General features: G+C 43.0%; 1 protein-coding gene across 2 annotated transcripts in view; it reads right to left on the bottom strand.

The window, feature by feature from the left end:
* STS (steroid sulfatase) overlaps positions 1-20,588 on the bottom strand; it is a 107,958-nt gene that overhangs the window by 39,746 nt on the left and 47,624 nt on the right. For both annotated transcript variants that reach the window (XM_066619356.1, XM_066619357.1), the window contains 2 exons: positions 19,252-19,388; positions 224-361 (listed from right to left, as the gene is read on the bottom strand). In XM_066619356.1, coding sequence (XP_066475453.1) covers positions 224-361; positions 19,252-19,388 — 275 coding nt within the window. The remainder of the gene's footprint in view (positions 1-223; positions 362-19,251; positions 19,389-20,588) is intronic.

The raw sequence follows: 20,588 nt of genomic DNA on the forward strand, positions 1-20,588 counted from the left end.
AAGGAAAGGTACTTTTCAAATAGAGTGCTTTTCTTGATGAGCATCTATCAGTATACATAAAGGGCAGTTATCCACTGATGGACATGGTGGTTTCAGTGCACCCTCAGGTGGGACACTCAGGCAGACCACCTAAGGACTGTCATATATGCAGTCTGTTGCTAGTCGAAATGTGGTTAACTAACACTTGCCTATACAATAGTGAAGAACACTAGATAACTCATACCCTTATAAATTCCATTAAATCCACCGTGGACCTCTCCACTGCTTGATATTTCTTCAACATGCGCCCCTTGGTCAGATGTGAAGTACACAAGAGTCCGTTCACTTAGGCTCCATTTATCTAATGAATGGAGAATCTGTCCTTTAAAAAATATAAAGGAAAAAAAGTCAAATCTTTCAATTCAAGACCTAGGATCTGTATCTTGATAATCTTATATATTTTTCAGAGCAATCCTTTTATAAATAATATTGAATTTATACTTGACAGGCCCTAGCTAGCTGGGCACCATTTCAAGTTGTGAATCCCTTATATTTAGCAAGTGAAGAAGGTCTGGCCCTATTCATGCCAGTGCAGGGTTTCTTCTAGTGGTGGTTGCTGATGTTTCACTTCCACTTTTTAGATTATGAACCTTTTCAGGACAGGGGACCATTTATTTATTTTTGCTATGTAAACCGCTTCGTGAACTAATAGATTATCATGATCATAATAATAGTAATGTATACCAATTGATATGGCAAAGCACCCATTATACCTAAGTTGGTACAAAACCAAAGTCTATGTACTCCTGACAGGAAAAGGACTACTTTGCATAGACAATCACTTTTAGAAGACTTGCAATGAAACCCTAAAGAACAAGCGTTCAAATAAGTCACTTTCAATAAAAGTACATAGTATACTTAGAACTGCCAGTTAACTGAGCATTCAGATAGACATGTCTGCTAGGAAGCAAGATTTTAGTCATAAAAAAAGAAAAGTATATGAAAGATGCAAGTGGAGAACATTTTAAACAATTTGAGCACATTTTAATTCATAGACATTAAAGATACTTTTCTTGAGGTGATTTTGGTTCCAGCATGTAATTATAAAAGGAAATGGGAACAAAAATTAAAGAGGACCTTTTCTCCTAATAACAACAGGACATTTTAAAAATTAAATTGTGAACTATTTCACACATCCTTTATAATCACAAGGAGATATCTATATTAAGATAGCTACAACATAGATACAATCTATGGAATTTAATCAATTAATCAATCAACTACTTATTAATTGGTTATAAAGGGAAAAATTAATCAACTACAGGGCTTTAATAAGTATATAGCCTTAGTATGTAGTAAAACCAGTCATTCAAAAACAACATTTACAACTAGATCAGAACTGTCAGTAAGACACACCACAATTATTATCAAAATTATCAATCCAGAACGAGGGCAACAAAATCAATTCAACTCAAAAGTTCCCATTAAAAGGTGTTAATATTAACTATCTGAATAAAAGTTTTGAGGTTTCAACTCCTTTACATTTTCTAATATCCCCTCGAACATTCATGAATATGGATATTTATGATTTCCATTTGACATGTTGCACCTGCTGCACCCTGAAGGGGAAGTTTCAGCTTCCAGACATTTGTTTCTTTGCCCCTGTCAGCCTGGTGGATCTACTCGGAGCTGTGCTAGTGATAACAATGAAGATCAAGACTAGGAAGTGGCTTAGGTTTTACTGCTGAAACAGCCCTCTTCCCAGTCCTGCCTTCCTTCCTGCCCCTGTCATTGTCATGTTCCACCCACCCCTACCTGGTCTGCCCCCCACCCTGCCTTCCTCTCACTACCTACGCATACCTACTGGGACCGTCAGGCATTCATCACCTGCTGGTACACAGAGCCAGCTGCTTGCTCCTTGCTGTGGTGGCCAATCTGTGAGCTCCGGCATGACAGCTTTTGCGATAACCGGAAAGAACTTAGTGCCGCTGGAATGCTTGACCTGGGGACACTAGGCACCTTTAGGGGCCTGAGACTCTAACACTATATACAATTTCCAGGAATTAAACCCCACAAATTGCAATGGAGCTTACTTCTGAGTAGACATGGATAGATTTCCACTTTAAGAGAATCTAACAGCCCAAACCTATCCACACTTTCCTGGGAGTAAGTCCCATTGACTCCAATGGAACTTACTTCTGATTAGGCATGTGCAGGATTGGACTTTCAGACAATTAGCAGTCTATGTAGTTACATAGTAAACTAGTCAGTCAGTCAGTCAGACAGACAGACAGACAGATAGCTAGATAGCTAGATAGATAGATGAATTTAAACCTGGCTCCAAATTTCAGGCCTGGCTCCAAGTTTTGCCAGCCCCCTCCATTAATAAGGTTCCTCATCGTCCAGTGGTCCATCCTCTTCCTATAAGTGGCTGCATATAGTAGTAGTGAATCAGCTATCCTACCATCTAGCTATAGCAGATATATGCTACACAGCTAAAGTCACCCAAGTGAGAGTCTCTTCTAATCTGTTTTGAATACCCTACTTTAAGGTTTTACTTTCCCTGTCCTTTTGCATGCCCAAATGTTTAAGAGAGGATACTTCCACCTTTCCTGCATTGGCTGTTACATTCGCATTTCTCCCACTTGTCTCATTTCAAACAGTGCCCATCCTTAGACTTCTAAGAAATCACCTTGACATTTTCATTTGCACTCTATTTCAAGCCTGCTTCTGTTCATCTTCACAGGCCAGCATTCTTGGTCACAGAACACTACAAGTCTTCTATTTCACTCTTCATTCTGATGGGCATTTCATCCTCGCATACGATGGTCACTTTTCTCTCTATTCAGTCTTTCATCTCCTTGTCATTTGGAACACTGTTCAGGGCCACCTTCATTATCCACAGGGGTTCTGTTCCAGATCCCCCATGGATAAGGAACCCGACAGATTTCAGGTGCCCTGTAATCCTCCAGACGCAAGAGGAGCATGGCTTTATGGCATGTTTGCAACAGTATGTGCTGGCAAAGCAGTCACTCCGCCAGCATAAGGTGAGTATAGGATTGTGCTGCATAGTTAGGGGATTTGAATCTACAGATAGGAGAGCTCCTTCTCTTTTTATTGGGCAGACACCTTAGCTGGTCAGAATTGCTTTTTTTCTGTCTCTTTACTGGTAGAATACACATTCTGATCAAGTTAACTGCCAAAGAAAACTACCAAACTACATCACTGGCTTGTACACAGACTATCAGAAGTCTTTCTATCTCCTTGATGATGACACTGGCTGCTGTCAGGCCAGGGTATGCTGCGGAAGCACAGAGATAGAACACTGATATAGGCATAGATTATCCTGAGTGTTGTGAGATCACTGCTAACAAGTAGGATGTGGTGGCAAATCTCACCTTCATAATGGGTGAAGATATGCAGGGTAACAATGCTGGGGCACTAATCCTGAAGACTACCCTTGCTTTGTGCCAGAATCAGAGGCTTTTGTGCAGAAATATTTCCAAATCTGCCACCACTGAGGAAGATAGCAAACATAGATCAGACGCTCTTGACCTTTCTCCCCCTTCTCTTTGGCAGCAGGATTCAAACAGCATGCTTCTGTAATGATTTGTTTTTCCACAAAGACCTATGGCTTAGGACCAGATGTACACATTTGCCCATGGAATTCCCTCTGTGAATTTTGTATAAGAAGACTGTCTTCTTTATTGAGAAGACTGATCTACTTAGGGCGCAATCCTAACCCCTTAAGTCAGTGCTTTCCAGCACTGACATAAGGGCAATGCAGCTCTGAGGTAAGGGAACAAACATTTCCTTACTTTGAGGAGGCCTCCATGAGTGACACCCAACTGCAGGATGCAGTACATGTCCCATTGGCGCTGCTATGCCAGTGCTGGAAAGCACTGACATAAGGGGTTAGGATTGTGCCCTTAATGTACCATCTGTGGAATGATATGTGGAATTATACTTTTGGGGCTAGGGTGCACCTTTATATCAATTGTTTCTCAGGAATGTATGTGCTTCTGGTTTGCAACTAGAAAGGCAACTATAATTATAAGAAAAACAAATTCTCTTAACCCAATATATTGAAGTGTTAAGGGGAGAAAAAACATTCAGGTAATGTTTGGTGTGCTCTTTACTGCAGCATAATTTTACCAAAGGCTATAATGTTTCTCTAGTATGTCAAGCAATCACAGGGGAATTTCTTAAATTCATTCTCTCTTTTACTTAGGATAGTTGTAATACAAGAACAGATGAACTGAACTTAGTAAGATGTAAGAGTTAAGAACACAAAACTGTCACAATAACCTATTTTTAGAAGCACACATTTCTCATCATTATTTGGCATCCAGCGACATTCAAAACTGCACGTTTTGCAGCTCCTGTAAATAGGTGTCACAAAAATAAGACAGAACTTGCATCTCTATTTTGCTCTTGAGTACTGACACTTGGATGAGTGAGTGATGTTCAAATAAGTAAGATGACACGTGCTTATTGTGGGATAAAGAAAATCTAATGGGTGTTGTTATGATCCCGCTTGTGTTAAGAGACGCTAAACAGTAAGCTTAAAAGTATTACTAGAAGGAAACAAACACTTTATAAAATGAGAAACACTTTATAAAATGAGAAGCAATTTATAAAATGTATTGCATGAGGCCCTGGGAGAAATATATCACTTACAGCCCAATCGTGTTGAGCCACTATGCTGCTGGAACACATGTTCGGCAGCGCAGTGTGTTTATTGCAGTTGCACAATGTAACCCATGATTCTGTGCCACCGCAATCAATGCACACTGGTGGCCAGGCAGCAGTGGCTTCCCTGGAGCCCCCAGCATCAGTAAGACAGCGGTGGAAGTGGGGCATGTGTGGGCAGGGGAAGGGAGTGGGAGGACTGGAGGTCATTCTGGGCAGGAAGGAAGGAGGGATGGTGGATCCAGGTCCGAGGAGACCCTTGGTGGAGTGGAGGTTTATGCAGGTATAAGGGGATTTTAATTTCCTTTCCCTGCTGAAGCCTCTTGATCCCCACCCCCTTTGTTTTTGGCACAGCTGCACCAGCAGGATGGGAGGCAGGAAAGGATTGGGCTGTGAAACCGATAAAGCTGAAGTAGACACATGACGGAACTTGACACTATGTCTCATCAGGCTTACTAACAAACCATCAAAGATACATTCTCTAAGATATATGGTAGTCTTTTCCAAACATTACTGAGTGAATTAACACATATCTCATCTCATCTTGGGTTTAGTTTCAGGTTTTTAATTAGATTAACACTGATTTCTTTAATCAACTTTTAGCTCTGTTCTAAAAATAATCTAAAATGAATATAGATTAGATTGCAAATGTTCAGCAATATGTGGTTGTTATTCCATCCACATCTAGCAACTCTTCTTCAATAAGAATTCCAAAAACAAGATACAGGGAAGATTCATTTCCACAGATTACCTCAGTAAGCAAGGTACATGCCACAAGCAAAACAGTGTCTGAAAATTCATCCAGTAAACAGAATTGTGACATTGAAATTCTCCTTTGAGTGGTTAAGTGGTTTAAAGTGGAATATCTTGTACAGCATAAGATAGTTCCTTAAGCCTCACTGTTTTAATTAGGAGACATGTTAGTGGTGATATTTTTTTTAATTTTTTTTAATGGACTAAGCTTTAAAGTCCACCTTCAACCCTCCTCTAAATGCCCAAGGGACAATATCAATCCAGCAGCATCTTTAAATCCTACTCCACTGTTGCTTAAAATATGACAATGTGGCAGACCTACAGCTGCTGTGACATGAAAAGTCGCACTGTGTCTCAGTGTCATTAGATTTTAGAATGAAGGACTGTGACAGATTAGGATCTAGAACAGGTCTCTGATATGCCTTGGAACATTTTTCGCCTTCATGTTTTTAGTGAAGTAAGGTCTGTAGAAAACTCCAGTGTGGTGGCAAAAATACACAGGAGTCAAAGATGCAGGGGTGAGAAATCATAGGACATTGAGCCCACCGTTCTGTTCCAAGTCCAGACTATCCAGTCACCAGCCTCTCACAAATCAGTGCATCCTGGATTAGAGTTTTCCTCAAAGGAAGAGAAGCTGAACGCCTATCAAATCATGGTAAATACCCTACAGATCAGGAAAACCCCAATCCAATCATCCACAATGTTATAGCACGGCACCATGCCAATGGAGGCTGTGCTGCATGCTGTGTTGGGGGGAGGGGAATTAGACAGCCTGCAGGATGTATTTTTTTATTTAGCTCTCAGAAGGCTGCCCAAACACCTATGGCTCTCCTTTTTACTACCCCAGCTATATGGCTGGTGTTAAGTATGAAGAGAGCCAGGTGTTGGGGTGGGCAGAAAAATGGGGGATAAGATCTGGCATGCATGACTTCCACCGAATTCACCCACTCCATCTACTGACATTCCCTTCAACAGTTCTTTCCCCTCCCTGCCTACAAACTGTATCCCCCATGTCTGCTTAGGATTGGGCTGTAAACCACAAAGAGGGGTACCACTTTTCAGCTATCCACATGAAAACATGCAGGAGGGATACCTGACTGGCCACCAAGGGAATGGCATGTCAAAGGTCTGATGCCATGTCTTAAAATGTTCTACTTCATATAGATGCCCACTACACACCTCAACAAACCAGGCACATCAAGCAGTTCTTAGATGATGATCTGAATGAGCAGGGGTTTCATATATGAAAGAGTGCAGTCCTTTAGGCTCCCAGGTCCCAAAATGTTTAGGCTTTGAACCATGCCTGGAATCATACAGGTAATCAGTACAAACTGAGCAATGGAAGTGTAAAATGTTCTCAGCAAGCTGTCCAGAATAAGATTTGGGCAGGCAAGTTTTATCCCAGCTGATTCCTACAAACTGGCTTTAAAGGGCAGCACTACATGAACCATGTCATGGTAAGGTGACCAGAGCATGAACAATTGTAACCAGATCTGACTTAACCAGAAATGTCACATTTAGTGACATCAGTTGACATTGGTGAAAAGGATGTCTCAACACAGATGAGTGCTGTTCTTCACACCTCCTCCTTCAGAGAGAGAGAGAGAGAGAGAGAGAGAGAGAGAGAGAGACCTCATCCAGTAGTCTACAAAGGCTGTTGGTTGAAAACCTTTCCCCTTTCCTGTTTCCATTTCCTCTTCCCCCAACAGGAGGTCTGGTCTAGAGGGTAGAGCCTCTGTTAGTCCGAAGATAACATCAGAAGGTCACCAGTTTGAGGCCACCGGCAGCTCCATGAATGATAAGACCCTGAAGCAGCTGACAAGTGAGATGAGTTATTCCACCTGCTCTTTGGTGTGAACAAAGAAGTGTCTTGGCTGCACTTCAAGTGAGAGATGAAGGAGCTGCTTGTCAGCCAGCATGGGAGGCAACTGGGGGCCAGAAGTGATATCAGACCATGAAAGATCCATCTGAAATGTTGTGCGGTTCTTGAAATAGAACCTTTCTGTTATTGTAAAAATCCCCTCCGGGGTTTAGAGATAGCCTGCCTATGTGAACCGCCTTAAATAAAGTCAGAGGAGTAATCTGATGACCAGAAAGGTGGTATATAAATACCAGTATTATTATTAATTATTAATTATTAATTATTATTATTATTATTATTATTATTATTATTAACACGCTCTGTTCCTCCTCCCTCCATAAATCATTGGCGGCCGATTTATGCTACTTTAAGTCAGATGCTAGAATTGGGCTGTTAAATTGTCATTGTGAGAAAGTACAGAACAAAAGCAAGTTGTCCTGATACCATCTTGAAAGCAGCTACATTAATTTCCAGTTAAGTCACAGCAACACTGAATGATGCTCTAGTGGTGATGTGGAAAGGGTCTCTCTTCTTTGTATCTGGCTAATCAGGGGCTCATCTACTCCAATTCAATACCAAAAAAACCAAGGACAATATACTGTCCATTCCATAGGTTATACTATCTAATGCACATTAGACTCCAAGCAGAGAGTTGATGCACACAAGACACCTGCAAAGAAACAGCTCCAGATGGTTGAGACTGCCTGCCAAGCAAGAGCTCCAGATGAGCTGTGGTATAAAATTATGGAAGTTGGTTGAATACTTGCTGTGGCAATTGCTTTGTAGTCACATAATGGTTCAACACATTTTTGGGGAATAAGGTTTTTCTTTGCATATGCAACCAACTTATGTAATATTTAAGTATCTTGCTGCTAATTTATATGTAATTCCTTTCCCCCCTCTGCTTACCCGTATCACTCTCTTTGCATAAATGGATCACACTTGAACATTTGGCTCACCACTTGTATTTGTATTCCTCCTAAAATTGTCCTTCAGTTTTCAAATAAGCTGGCATTGCTGTGTCTCTGCTTTGTATTGGAGTAGCCTTTGTTGACTTTTATCTTTCCTAATTCTGTCAGACACTTATTCTACCCTTGCCATCCGTAGACAAAGAAAGCTGTGAATGAATCTCTTTTGCAGACATTGTTAAGGCCAATTTTAAAAAAAGGAGCTGAGTCACGAATTGATCTCTGGGGAGCCTCAAGCCACTGAAGGTAAAGTCTGTGTTTCTGTTCGACATTTTGGGTTTAGGAAAATAATAACTGGTGGAAATACATCTTGTTCTGTTCAGATCCTTATTGGCTGTATCATTTACATGCTAGCATGCAATGGGATTTTGTAACAGTGGTGGTGAGGACACCTCTGGTACTTTTTAGCTGTACTTCCCTAATGTGATATAGTAGTCAAAGGGCATAGGGAAGGAGTGGTAGAAGAAATTGGAACTCAGCAAAAGAGAATTGAGAGAAAGTAGATTGAGATTGACAGAAGGCTTGAGAAAGAATTGAATCTGAGGAGGCCACTAGTAGGCAGGAAGGCCAAGGAAAAGAGACTGAGAAATGAGATGTTCCAGATTAAAAAAGAGAAGGCTGGGGTGAAGTCAAAAAGAAGTAAAGCAGCACAGAAAATGGGGCAGAGAGGATGAGGGCAGAGTGATATGCAATGATGCTGACATACAGGGTCAGAACCCAGCAGGATCAGTCAGTTGGGAGGGCCAAGTTAAGTCCTGGTCAGGTCAAAATTGTGGGCCATAATAGCAAATAAATATCTGGTGGGGGAGGGGCAGAAAAAGTATATGGCTCTAATCAGGCTGAAGGAAAAGTTCTAATAATATGGCAGGCAGATTAATGCACTGCCACTCACATTGACAATTCCCTAAGACTGAGGAGCCAAACCTAAAGGAAGAGTTACAGGGAGCCAGAAAGGCCACACTGGCTCTCTGAATCACCCAGTCCACCTGGCAAAATATGGCAGTACCCGGCCTGGCTACTATGTGCTGAGCCATAGTGCACAAAGGATAGATAGACAGCTCCCTCTGCCTGAAAACTGCTCTAGTTTCATAGTGAATAAGGCATCTCTAAGTGTGGCTGTCAAATTCCCTGATTTCTGCCCCTTGGTGGCTTACCCTCAGATACACTTCAGCATGCAAAAAGAAATTTTGTGGCACTGCGAAGGTATATCTAATGTGGCATACACTTATACGTAGATGCTGTGGAAGTGGGCTGTAGTTCATGAAAATGCAGTACATGGCCAATGTTGCTGCTGAGTTTAAGGAGGTAGAACTGATGTTGAACATGCATTAAAAAAATAAGGCTGATCTGTTCTATGACCCTATGCTGTCTCTAAATCTTTCAACAATTTTGGATACTTATTTATCTCAGAAAACAGAATGAGAATATAGTATAGACCCATCCAAGGGATGCTGTTAACAAAGATCTTGCCAGACTTGAGCCAAGTAAAACCTTAAGCAAAAAGGATTTGGATATCCCATTATGCAACACAGATCATCAACAAGCATCAGTGCCTGACTACATTTCCTAATCAGGAAAGAGAAGAGCTATTTCTGTTGCCAAGCATATCTGGGAGGATATAGATGCAAATTTTGATCCTGTTTGAAATTTACAATCCTTTACAGTCATGTTAACTCCTTCCCTTCTGTGCTAGTCAAATGCTTATGAAAGTTGGTGGGATTTCGGCACAGATGGATGCAAGACACGTGAGCACCAAACATATCCATGCTGCACTGTAATTTCAGCAGCACGTGGATGTCAAGTACACGAAGTCAAGACTATTTCTCACTTCCCAAAAGAAGCATCACTGCTTTGGCTGCATCTCAGAATTAACAGAGTCTTTTAAGATTCAACGAGAGATCAGTGAATGAACAATCTGGAATTTTGGATGCATATGGTTCTTGTATGGTAGATACTGCATTTTGCTTATGGTTTAAAGCTAGTGGATAGGACCAAGATACCCAAGGACCACCTTCTATTATGAACCTGCTCAATCTTTAAGCTCAGTTTCAGAAAACTTCTCAAGATGTTCCCACTGTTAGGCACCAGATAGGTTGCAACCGGGGGGGGGGGGTCTTTTCAATGGTGATGCCCCATCTTTGGAACACTTCCCCTGTTAGATACAGGAAGCCCTATATTTAGGCATCAGGTTAAGTTATTTTTATTTATCAAGGTTTTGAACCGAATTATACTCCTGCAGCTCTGCTTGGGTGCACTGACAATATTGTCTCGTCACTCTCTGTTTTTAGTCTGTGGGTTGTGTTATTGCTTATATTGTGTTATTATTCTTTTGCAATTTACTGAGTACAGTGGGGCCTCAGTATCTGTTGGGGTTTGCTTCTGGAACCGCCCATGAACACCAAAAACGTGGATGCTCAAGTCCCTATTAAATTGCATTGTATTTTAAAATGGCAGGCTTTAAGACCTAGAGGTGGCCTGCCTGAGTGACAGACTGGTTGGGTCTCAGGTGGAAAGAACTGCTGGGTAAGGTGCTGCAAGAGACAGAGAGGGAAGCACAGTGAGTCAGAGCCTGCAGTGGGCGGGAAGGAAGGAAAAAAGGAAGGAGAGAGGGAGATTTTTTTTTTTTTTAAAGATTTTTGATCCACGGTTGGTTAAATCTGTGGATTCAAAGTCTGCGGATACAGTGGGCACATTGTATTGCTAACTTGGTTGCATTCACTGTCAATCATTTTGGAAAATTTTCATGGTAAAACAACTAAGGGTGCAATCCTAACCCCTTATGTCAGTGCTTTCCAGTACTGACATAAGGACAATGCAACTCTGAGGTAAGGGAACAAACATTCCCTTGCTTTGAGGAGGTCTCTGTGAGTGACACCCAACTGCAGGATGCAGCACAGGTCCCATTGGCACCGCTATGACAGTGCTGGAAAGCACTGACATAAGGGGTTAGGATTGCGCCCTAAGATATTCAGAATAAATAAAATATTTTTTTTTCTGCATTCGTCAATAATATTTGATGACAATGCACATATAAATTTGAGACTGCCACTTTTCCACACTCTACTAAATGCACACATTTCTTTCATTCAGAAGAACTCTGAATAGTTTGTTGGATGTCCACTTTCCTCAATAATTGTTGTTGGCAACCTTCAGTCTCGAAAGACTATGGTATCGTGCTTTGAAAGGTGGTTCTGGAACAGCATCTAGAGTGGCTGAAAAGGCCGATTCGGGAGTGACAATCCCTTCCACACTCGGAGCAAGTGCAGTCTGTCCCTGGTCTGTCTCCCTGGCTACGGTTCTTCCTTCTTTGCCTCTTTGCCTCCGACTGTTGGCCAAGTGTCTCTTCAAACTGGGAAAGGCCATGCTGCACAGCCTGCCTCCAAGCGGGCCGCTCAAAGGCCAGGGTTTCCCACTTGTTGAGGTCCACTCCTAAGGCCTTCAGATCCCTCTTGCAGATGTCCTTGTATCGCAGCTGTGGTCTACCTGTAGGGTGCTTTACTTGCACGAGTTCTCCATAGAGAAGATCCTTTGGGATTCGGCCATCATCCATTCTCACGACATGGCCGAGCCAACGCAGGCGTCTCTGTTTCAGCAGTGCATACATGCTAGGGATTCCAGCACGTTCCAGGACTGTGTAGTTTGGAACTTTGTCCTGCCAGGTGATGCCGAGAATGCGTCGGAGGCAGTGCTTGTGGAAAGCGTTCAGTTTCCTCTCCTGTTGTGAGCGAAGAGTCCATGACTCGCTGCAGTACAGAAGTGTACTCAGGAAGCAAGCTCTGTAGACCTGGATCTTCGTATGTTCCATCAGCTTCTTGTTGGACCAGACTCTCTTTGTCCTCAATAATAATCCTCAATAATAATCATATAGAATTTACAGGTCAGCCCTTGGCATCCATGGGAGTTCTGTTGATGGAACCCCTGTAGATGCCGAAAACTGCAAATAATCAAACTTATGGTCCGACCTGTGTTCTGAGGCATGAGAAGGTTGCTTATTGGCAGGCACTTTTCGTAAAACTGGTTGTAGTGAAAACCAGAAGTGCCTGCCAGAAGGCTCTGGAGATGTGGAGAGGTTGTATGCAATCTCCTCAAGCCTCAGAAGAGCTCCTGAACATGACCTCTGGTCATGTCCGGGAGGTCCTCTGTGGGTCCTCCAGTCATGGGTTCAGAACCCGCGGTGGGTCAAATCTGCAGGTTTCAAACCCGCGGATAAAGAGGACCCGCTGTACATGCCATTACTATCTTTTCTTATTATATCAATAAAACACATTTAGGTTGGTACTATTATAGAAATGTGGCATAGCATAACTAGCTCTACTAACAGCCCAATCTTAACAACATGGTATGCTGGCAGACCCCGCAGTTCACCATTACAGTAGCCTCTCTGCTATTCTGTGGAGAACGGTTGCTGGTGCAAAGCCCAGAAGGTTGAGCACTGTAAACAGCACCCCACAAACAGGCAGCCACTATTATTTTGCTGGCAATGGGAGCAGATTGAGATAGGGATTAGGATGAAACAGACTGGGGTGGCAGGGGCTAATGTCAGCAGCATTGGTGGCCACTGAGTCCTATACACCTATCCCAGGCCTGACATGCCCCCTTCTTGCAACAGATCTAAGCCAGCAAATGAGCTGGCCCATAGGAGACCAGACAGTGGGTTAGAGACTTTTGCCTGCTATGCTGGCTTTCTGCCTCTGACAACTATTTTTTTCTCTTGAAAACAGAGAGATGGCGCTCAAATGTTCCCTGGCAACCATTCAGTGCTACTGTTTAAAAAAAAAAATGAGCATTTTAAACAGTAGTTTACTATAAGACCATAAGAACCATAAGAACAAAAACTGGTTTTGTATGTTTTAAAAAAAACTGAGTAATGCTTTTAAAGTCCCCTGTACAATCAACAAAGGAAATTGAAGGTTACATTTTCTCACTATTTACCATGTATCTCAAACAACAAAAGCAAAGCGTGTGTCAAGAATCATGAACAAACCACCCCTAACTTTTCTTCTGAAAAGCTACTTTTCAAAGCTTCTGACAGTGTTAGATAGCTTACTTTGCTTTTATCCTTTTATAAATATCACAGGCTTTCCAAGGTTTAGCCTTTTCTGCCACCCTGGATGGTGAAAATGGCTCTTAATGATCTGTAACTTTTTTTGTAGGGTTTCCATGAATTATTAACACATTAAGAGATACTACAAGTCCCTTCTTCTGTAAATGAAGACAACAAGTTATCACTACCGTGGCCTTTGCAGAATGGAGACAATGAACCAATTTTTAGACTGATTGGCTTAATTTGTGTGAATTTCATTTGACGTGATTTGATTTTTGTGTTGTAGAGTTTGTGCTGGAAATGCAGGGAGTCAGCATTTTAAATAAAATAATATATGTGCAGTGAAGACCAATTCCATCCCAACAACCCACTACTGAGTCTGCTTTTGACACAATGGAGGAGACAACAGCCCTGTCTGCTTTTGACACAGTGGAGGAGACAACAGCCTTGACATGTCTCCAACCCCTATCTACCTGCAGTGTGTAGTGTATATCAGCTGGAGTGCTGATACACAACTGATTCAACACAGCAATAATCAGAGTGCTTGATGATAGTACAAATCCATTATGCCCAAACCTTTATGCCCAAATCCATTATGCCCAAATCCATTATGCACAAACTTTACACTGTTTCTGATACAATAGCCAAAAAAAGCAATCAGAAACATTTTGTGTTGAGTTGGGTCTGTGTTGAGTTGGGTCCAAATTATGCTTTGAGAATTCAGTGCTGCAAAGCCTGGGAACACCTCAGCAAAGCCATTGGAACTGGCAGTTTTGAACACCAGTGATGATAAAATAAACTGTAGCACCTTTCAAATGCATCACCACAGTCAAGGTCTGTAGCAGAGTTCAATCCTCTTACAGTACAATCCTATACATGAGTATTGAGAAGTAAGGGCACAGTCCCAGCAGGGTCGCTGCTGGCGCGCATTGTCACAAACATGCTATAGGTCACGTTTGTGGGCCCTGGCATCACTGCTTTGCTGGTACTAGCCCAGCGCTGGCCAGCATAGACTGCTGAGCAGCAGTGGGGACATGGGGGAAGGGGGAAGGCGGGGAGGAGGCTTTCCGGGGCAGGGGGAAGAGGAGGGAGTGTGGGGAAAGGGCAGGGAGGAAGCGTTCTGAAGGACATTCCTGAGGAAGGCAGGGTGGGAGGGAGGTGGGACTCCACCGGATCCAGAGCCTCCGTGTCTGGCTGGTTGCCTGACATGGAGGCTCTTGATTCTACACCGACCGTAGGGTCGCCATAGAATCGAGTAGCCCCATTGTGGGGTTACTCGCTTTAACCGGGGGAAGGGGACGAAAGTCCCCTTCTCCTGAAAAGGAGGTGGTGGCTGTCTGGAGTGTGCAGGATACTACAGCAGCCATTTTTGGCACCATTGCAGCCTCGCACATCAGGCAGTTCAGGATTGTCCTGTAAGTTCCTTACTTCAAACAAGTAAGCCTCAGGCTGCAACACACTGGGAACAATCCCCAGTGCTGAATATAGTGGGAGTTACTTCTGAGTAAACGTGCATAGGATTGCATTGCCAGTTTGTTCTAAGAAGTTTAAAGGATAAAATTGCCTGCAGGACAACATGAGTGCTTCTGTGTATGGTACAAAAATGATTAGGCAATGACCACATTTTTAAGGCATTCTGCAATAAACAAAATTCTTAATGAAATAGTAATGCAATGTTAAATGATAGCTATTCTCAACTGACATTTTTCAGTAGTCTTATGAAAATCAGGGGTTTGAGGATGTGGTTTCACTCTTTCCTAAAACAATTCATAAATGCCCTAGCAGTCAAGAAGGAACATTCATCATCCTTTTGGTTTTGTTGGCTTATTCTCTTCCCATTTATTGGTCATCTCATCACTCACTGGAGGTTTTCATTGGCATTAAAAAGCCTCACCACTTGTCTTTTGATGTGAGAAATGACTTCTCATAATGCAAATGAAAAACATTCCTTCCTTTGTTTTTCAAATAATATAAGCATTCGTTGGATTCACTGAAAATTAATTGCCACCCAAATTCCTTAGTGATATTATAAGAACCCCAGTTGGACATGTAGGAGCATGAAGGAAATCATTCAAAACATTTGAGCATGGGGTAGCCCAATACTATATGGGACTTAAGCCACTGGAACTTGAGTTCCAGAGGCATAAGGTCCTTCACAGCTGTCGAAATAGGCGACACTCTGTATTGCGGTGCCAGAATGCCATCACAACAGCTATGGCTCTACACCAGCAGAATCTACATGATTCCTGACAGTGGTAAGTCAGAGAGGGAGGCAGGAGGGGGTAGAAGAGGGCAGAGAAGGGAAGGAACAGGGAGGAGACTGGAGCGGAATGAGGGAGGGACAAGAGCTGGAAGTGTTGGTATCAGTGCTGCCGATATTCTATCATCCTTCCAGGCTTTGATCTGCTTTCCGGGGTACACTTGTACCAGCAAAATCTGAGTAGTGATTTTGTAGCAGTAGAACCCATACTGCTGCCAGAGGCTTACCACCAGGTAAGGGAATTAATGTTTCCCTTCGAAGAGGAGACCAGGCTGCCTTCCCACCCACAACAGGATGGAGCTCTGGCAGTGCAGTGGCATTAAGAACATAAGGAGAGCCCCACTGAATCAGGCCAAAGGTCCATCTAGTTCAGCTTCTCACATTGGCCTACCAAGATGCCTCAGGGAGTGCACAAGAAAAATAGGAGACCTGCATCCTAGCGCCACTCCCTTGCATCTGGCCTTCTGAGGCAGGCAACTTCTAAAATCAGAAGGTTGTGCATATCCATCATAGCTTGTAACCCGTGATGGAGTTTTCCTCCAGAAATTTGGTCTACCCACCATCAAACCTTGGTCACAGAGGCCAAAGTTCAACAGGGAGTTCTGGTCCACCCACCTGGATGACCTGGGCTGTGTAGTTATAGTGGTGCTCATGCTCCCCCCCAACATAAATACTGGATCTGCCCCTGACTTCAGGTGTGACCTTACCGTTGATTTGTAGAATGGCGTTATATTTGCCATTTTATTCTCAGGTATTGGCAAGGGAAAGACAAAATAGGATTGGGGCCAAATTAGGTTTCTGTATTAATTAAACAAATGTATTCTTCCAAACATGTCTAAGGGCACAATCCTAACCCCTTATGTCCGTGCTTTCCAGCACTGACTTAAGGGCAATACAGCTCTGAGGTAAGGGAACAAACATTCCCTTACTTTGAGGAGGGCTCCGTCAGTAACACCCAACTGCAGGATGCAGCACATATCCCATTGGCACCGCTATGCCAGTGCTGGAAACCACTGACATAAGGGTTAGGACTGTGCCCTAAATCAAACAAGTGTAAAATGAGAGATACTTGTATAGGTTTATGAGTACCTACCAGCCCAGGCCAGGTGAACAGTTATCACTACAATTACTAAAAGCTTAAATAGCTGACTTTTATTTTTCTATATTTGAAAAGAGACCTGCAACCTAGTGCCACATCCTAGTGCCATATTTCAACAAATGTTGCACTGTATGTTCTGAAGTTTAATACTATGAGAAAGGCTGCATTCCCTTGAAACCTCTTTATAGCCCCGTGCGGCTCTTGAAATTCAGAAGAATTTCATGACGCTAAATGCGAATGAGCTTGAACTCTTGTGAGTTTGTAATCAAAGCATATTGCCTGAAAGTTCATTACTAAACATGTATCTGCTGCAGAGGTGAAAGTCAGTTCAGAGAATTTAATAAATACAGCATTGTTTACTGAAAGCAACGCTATACTTTGCTTTATTGAAACCAGAAAAGGGTTGGAGGTGAATGGGGAAAGAGGAATGAAAGGTGAATATTATCTTCTGCTATTGCTGTGCTTCACTTTGATTGTTTCAAGTATGAACTTGTTTTCACAGATGATTACCTCTAGAAATGAAGAGCTACTCCAATATACCCACAAATAAAGCAGGTCCCTTGCAGAACATAATAAATTAACATTACTCTGAAGTCTGCGCATTGTGAGGCCCTGTACCCTATATAAAATTTCTTGCTCTGCTTTGTTTGTCTGAAGTTACCCTTTAGGAAAGGTCACTCACATTATATGTTAGAATTTAAAAATAATCATTAGTGTTACCTAATAGGCCCAAACCAGCAGGAAGTGAAACACAAACAGCTTCCATTGATTTTAGATGGGACTCTAAGTTGGGAGAGGATGACTCTACAGTCTCTTCTACAATTGACTGCCAGTGCTTCATTTGTAATGTCTGAAAAGGAGCTTGCAAAAGAAAGTAGGGGAGGCCGTTTTCATATCTACATAAAATTACTAAGCAAGATCCTCTTGGTCATTACAAGGAAGAAGGGGTGTGTGCCTCTGCAACACATTCTCAAAGTACTCTGGGAACACTGAACCTGTCTTTGAACCAGTGCATAGTAATAAGTCTTGTAGGCCACAAACGGGGCTTCCCTGCCACCCTCTGACTTAGTGATACTTACCAGAGCAGCAATGATGGAGCAAGGGCTCCATCCAGGGCTGAAGACTGCTGTAGTGTCTGGGGCCCTGGACAATGCCATACCTTGTGGTGTACTCATGGGTATTCAATCTCTCATGTTCCCATAACAACTGTTCATGCACAACCCAACCCATGATCCAAGAGGCCAGTGAGATGTCCATGCAGCATACAATCAGGATGACAGATCCCATGCAGACTGGGTTCCAGTCCAAAATGAATTCACAGGGGGAGCCCTCATTCTGGTTCTGACCCCAACATTTCAGACTTCATAGATAACTGTGGAATGAAGCACTGTCAGTTGAAAAGATACAAACACTACTTGTTTGTATATGACCAAAGCTGCCTTGTTTTACACAGCCATCCTAGGTAACTAGTTGTGGGATAAGTAAATCCATTTATTTTTCCTCAAGTTAGATGGTGTAGTGATCATGTAGCCGAATCCTTACATGCACCAGATAATTACTCATAGCTTCTTTTTAACATGAGAGCAGCTCAGTTTTCAAAAGCATTTTTTGGTGCTGCTCAGTGGTGGGCTGGGGGGAGCAAAATCCCCAGGTGCCACTCCTAAGGGGCCTGTGGGATGGTACCACCATGGCTGCTGCTGCCATCTCCACCCGCCCTCCGGAGCCATTCTGTGGGCCAAGGAGGCCCCAAGCTGAATCTCCAGGTGTTCTGAAAACCTTCAGAGGCCTCTAGAACACTGTTAAACAGTACTTCTGTTTTTTGTCAGAAAACCAGAAGCGCTGTTTAAGGGCACTCCAGTGACCTCAGAAGGCTTTTGGAGCACCTGGGGATATTGCGCGAGGCTCCAGAACGAAGTCTCCTCTTCAGGGGGTGACGGCATGTTGCGATCCTGTGTCTGGGGCAACACAGGGATCAGGTCTGCAACTGGTGCTGCTTGCCAACAACAATTATAATATGAATTTTTTTCCTAGATATAATATCAGGGCGGGGGGAGGGTGGCCCCGGGGGCGCGCACACGGGGAGCTGGGGGAGGGACTGGGACCCGGCGGTTATGCTGGATCCCAACCCCCGTTCCCGGGGCGAGCGGAGCAGCTTCAAGCTGCTCTGCTCTCCTCTGACATGCGCCACCTCCAGAGGTGGCGCAGGTCCGAGGAAACCCACAGGGGTGCACAGCCCTTAACCACAGGTAAGGGGAAGAGCTTCCCCTTGCCCATAGCTGAGCTGCTGCTCACTGCAAACCCGCGTTGGATGCAGCGCAAGCATCCTGGCTTGCCTGCTCCAGCGCGGGTTTGGATTGTGCCCAAAGTTTTACAGTTGATTCAATGTTGCCTAACATGCACTCCAAATTAACCATTCAGCAGTAATTGCTTAGACAGACATCCTGAAATCATTTTGTCTAATTCCCGTGTGAGTGGTTTAAGATTAGTCTCAGTTTTCTTCTTGCCAAAGCACAATTTTTTTGTAGACAACTGCTCATATTTCTAAAAGACAATAAGCTCAGGAAATGTAAACTCACAAGCTATCAAACAACATACCTACACTCCAGTCCATTTCTTCCACAGCATCTCCGTATAACCCATGTTTGCTCTTCCCCTGGAAAGCTTCCGATGCATAAAGAGCTGTGTGGACCTGAGGGTAAGACAGGAGGAGGAGGAATGGTGCGTTCACATTTCTGAAATGGAAGGAAAAAAGAGAAAATGTAATAAGCAGTTATTTATATTAGGAATAGATATAAAACATTCCTACAGGTGAGCTATACATTATAGTAGATAACCACCAGGACCTGGTCTCTTGGTTACAGTTTTACATGACCAAGAAACAGAACTCAGCATGGGGTAATTCTGGCTTAATTTGCAGTAGTCTGGCTCTCGTTTAGGCCCAAATCCTAACCCACTTTCCAGCACTGGCATAGCTGTGCCAATTGAATGTGTACTGCATCCTGCAGCTGGATGGCACTCAGAGAGGCCTCCTCAAAGTAAGAGAAAGTTTGTTCCCTTACCTTAGAGCCGCTTTACCCTTATGTTACCCTTATGCTGGAAAGTGGATTAGGACTGCGCCCTTAGTTTGATACAACCAAGTAAATGGGTGATCCTCTGCAAAACACCTTCCAATGCTTCAGTTGAAAACAGTGACTTCTAATATACCTACTCTCACACTAGGACCAATACCTGAGGCTATGTGCCTGGAATCTTTACGCAGGGCAATGCCTTTTGAACACAGTAAGACTTACTTCTGAATATTCATGCGTATGTTTGTGCTATAAGCAGACACACCTACGCTTAATAAGAATTAATAATAGCAATTGCATAATAGCACAGTTGCATAACTCTGCAAAACATATTCACCTATTATGCGTATACTGTATGTATCAACCAGGCATGAATGTTTCTATCATCTTAGTTCTTGCCCTAGAGGTGATTGAGAATGGAAATTCTTCACTCTGGCAGGGACCACAAATGATGAATCAGACAGAGATCCTGAGTTAAAAGCCCCAACCTGAAACTGCAAGGCAGCAATCCCATTTCCCGTACAGCAAGACAAAATAACTAAGGCAGATTGATTAAAAACAGTACCCAAAGGGAGACATATCTCTTGCAACAGCATCTAATGGGAACATAGCTTTACAGTGATAAATACAGGACAGGTGTGAGTCACCACTTCTATTACAAATGCCCATTTTCAGGAGATAACAACCTTGAAGCAATATAAAAGATACCACCATGACTTCTTACTCCAAGAACAGGTATCTAATCAATGGTCCAGACCGATGGGTATAAAATCATTCACTGGTTTGCTTTTAAAGTCTACCAGACACCGATTGACAGCTGGTTCTTAGCCGAAGAGGAATCTCACCTATTAATATCCTTTAGAT

Source organism: Tiliqua scincoides, chromosome 3, assembly GCF_035046505.1.
Source record: "Tiliqua scincoides isolate rTilSci1 chromosome 3, rTilSci1.hap2, whole genome shotgun sequence".
NCBI lineage: Eukaryota > Metazoa > Chordata > Lepidosauria > Squamata > Scincidae > Tiliqua > Tiliqua scincoides.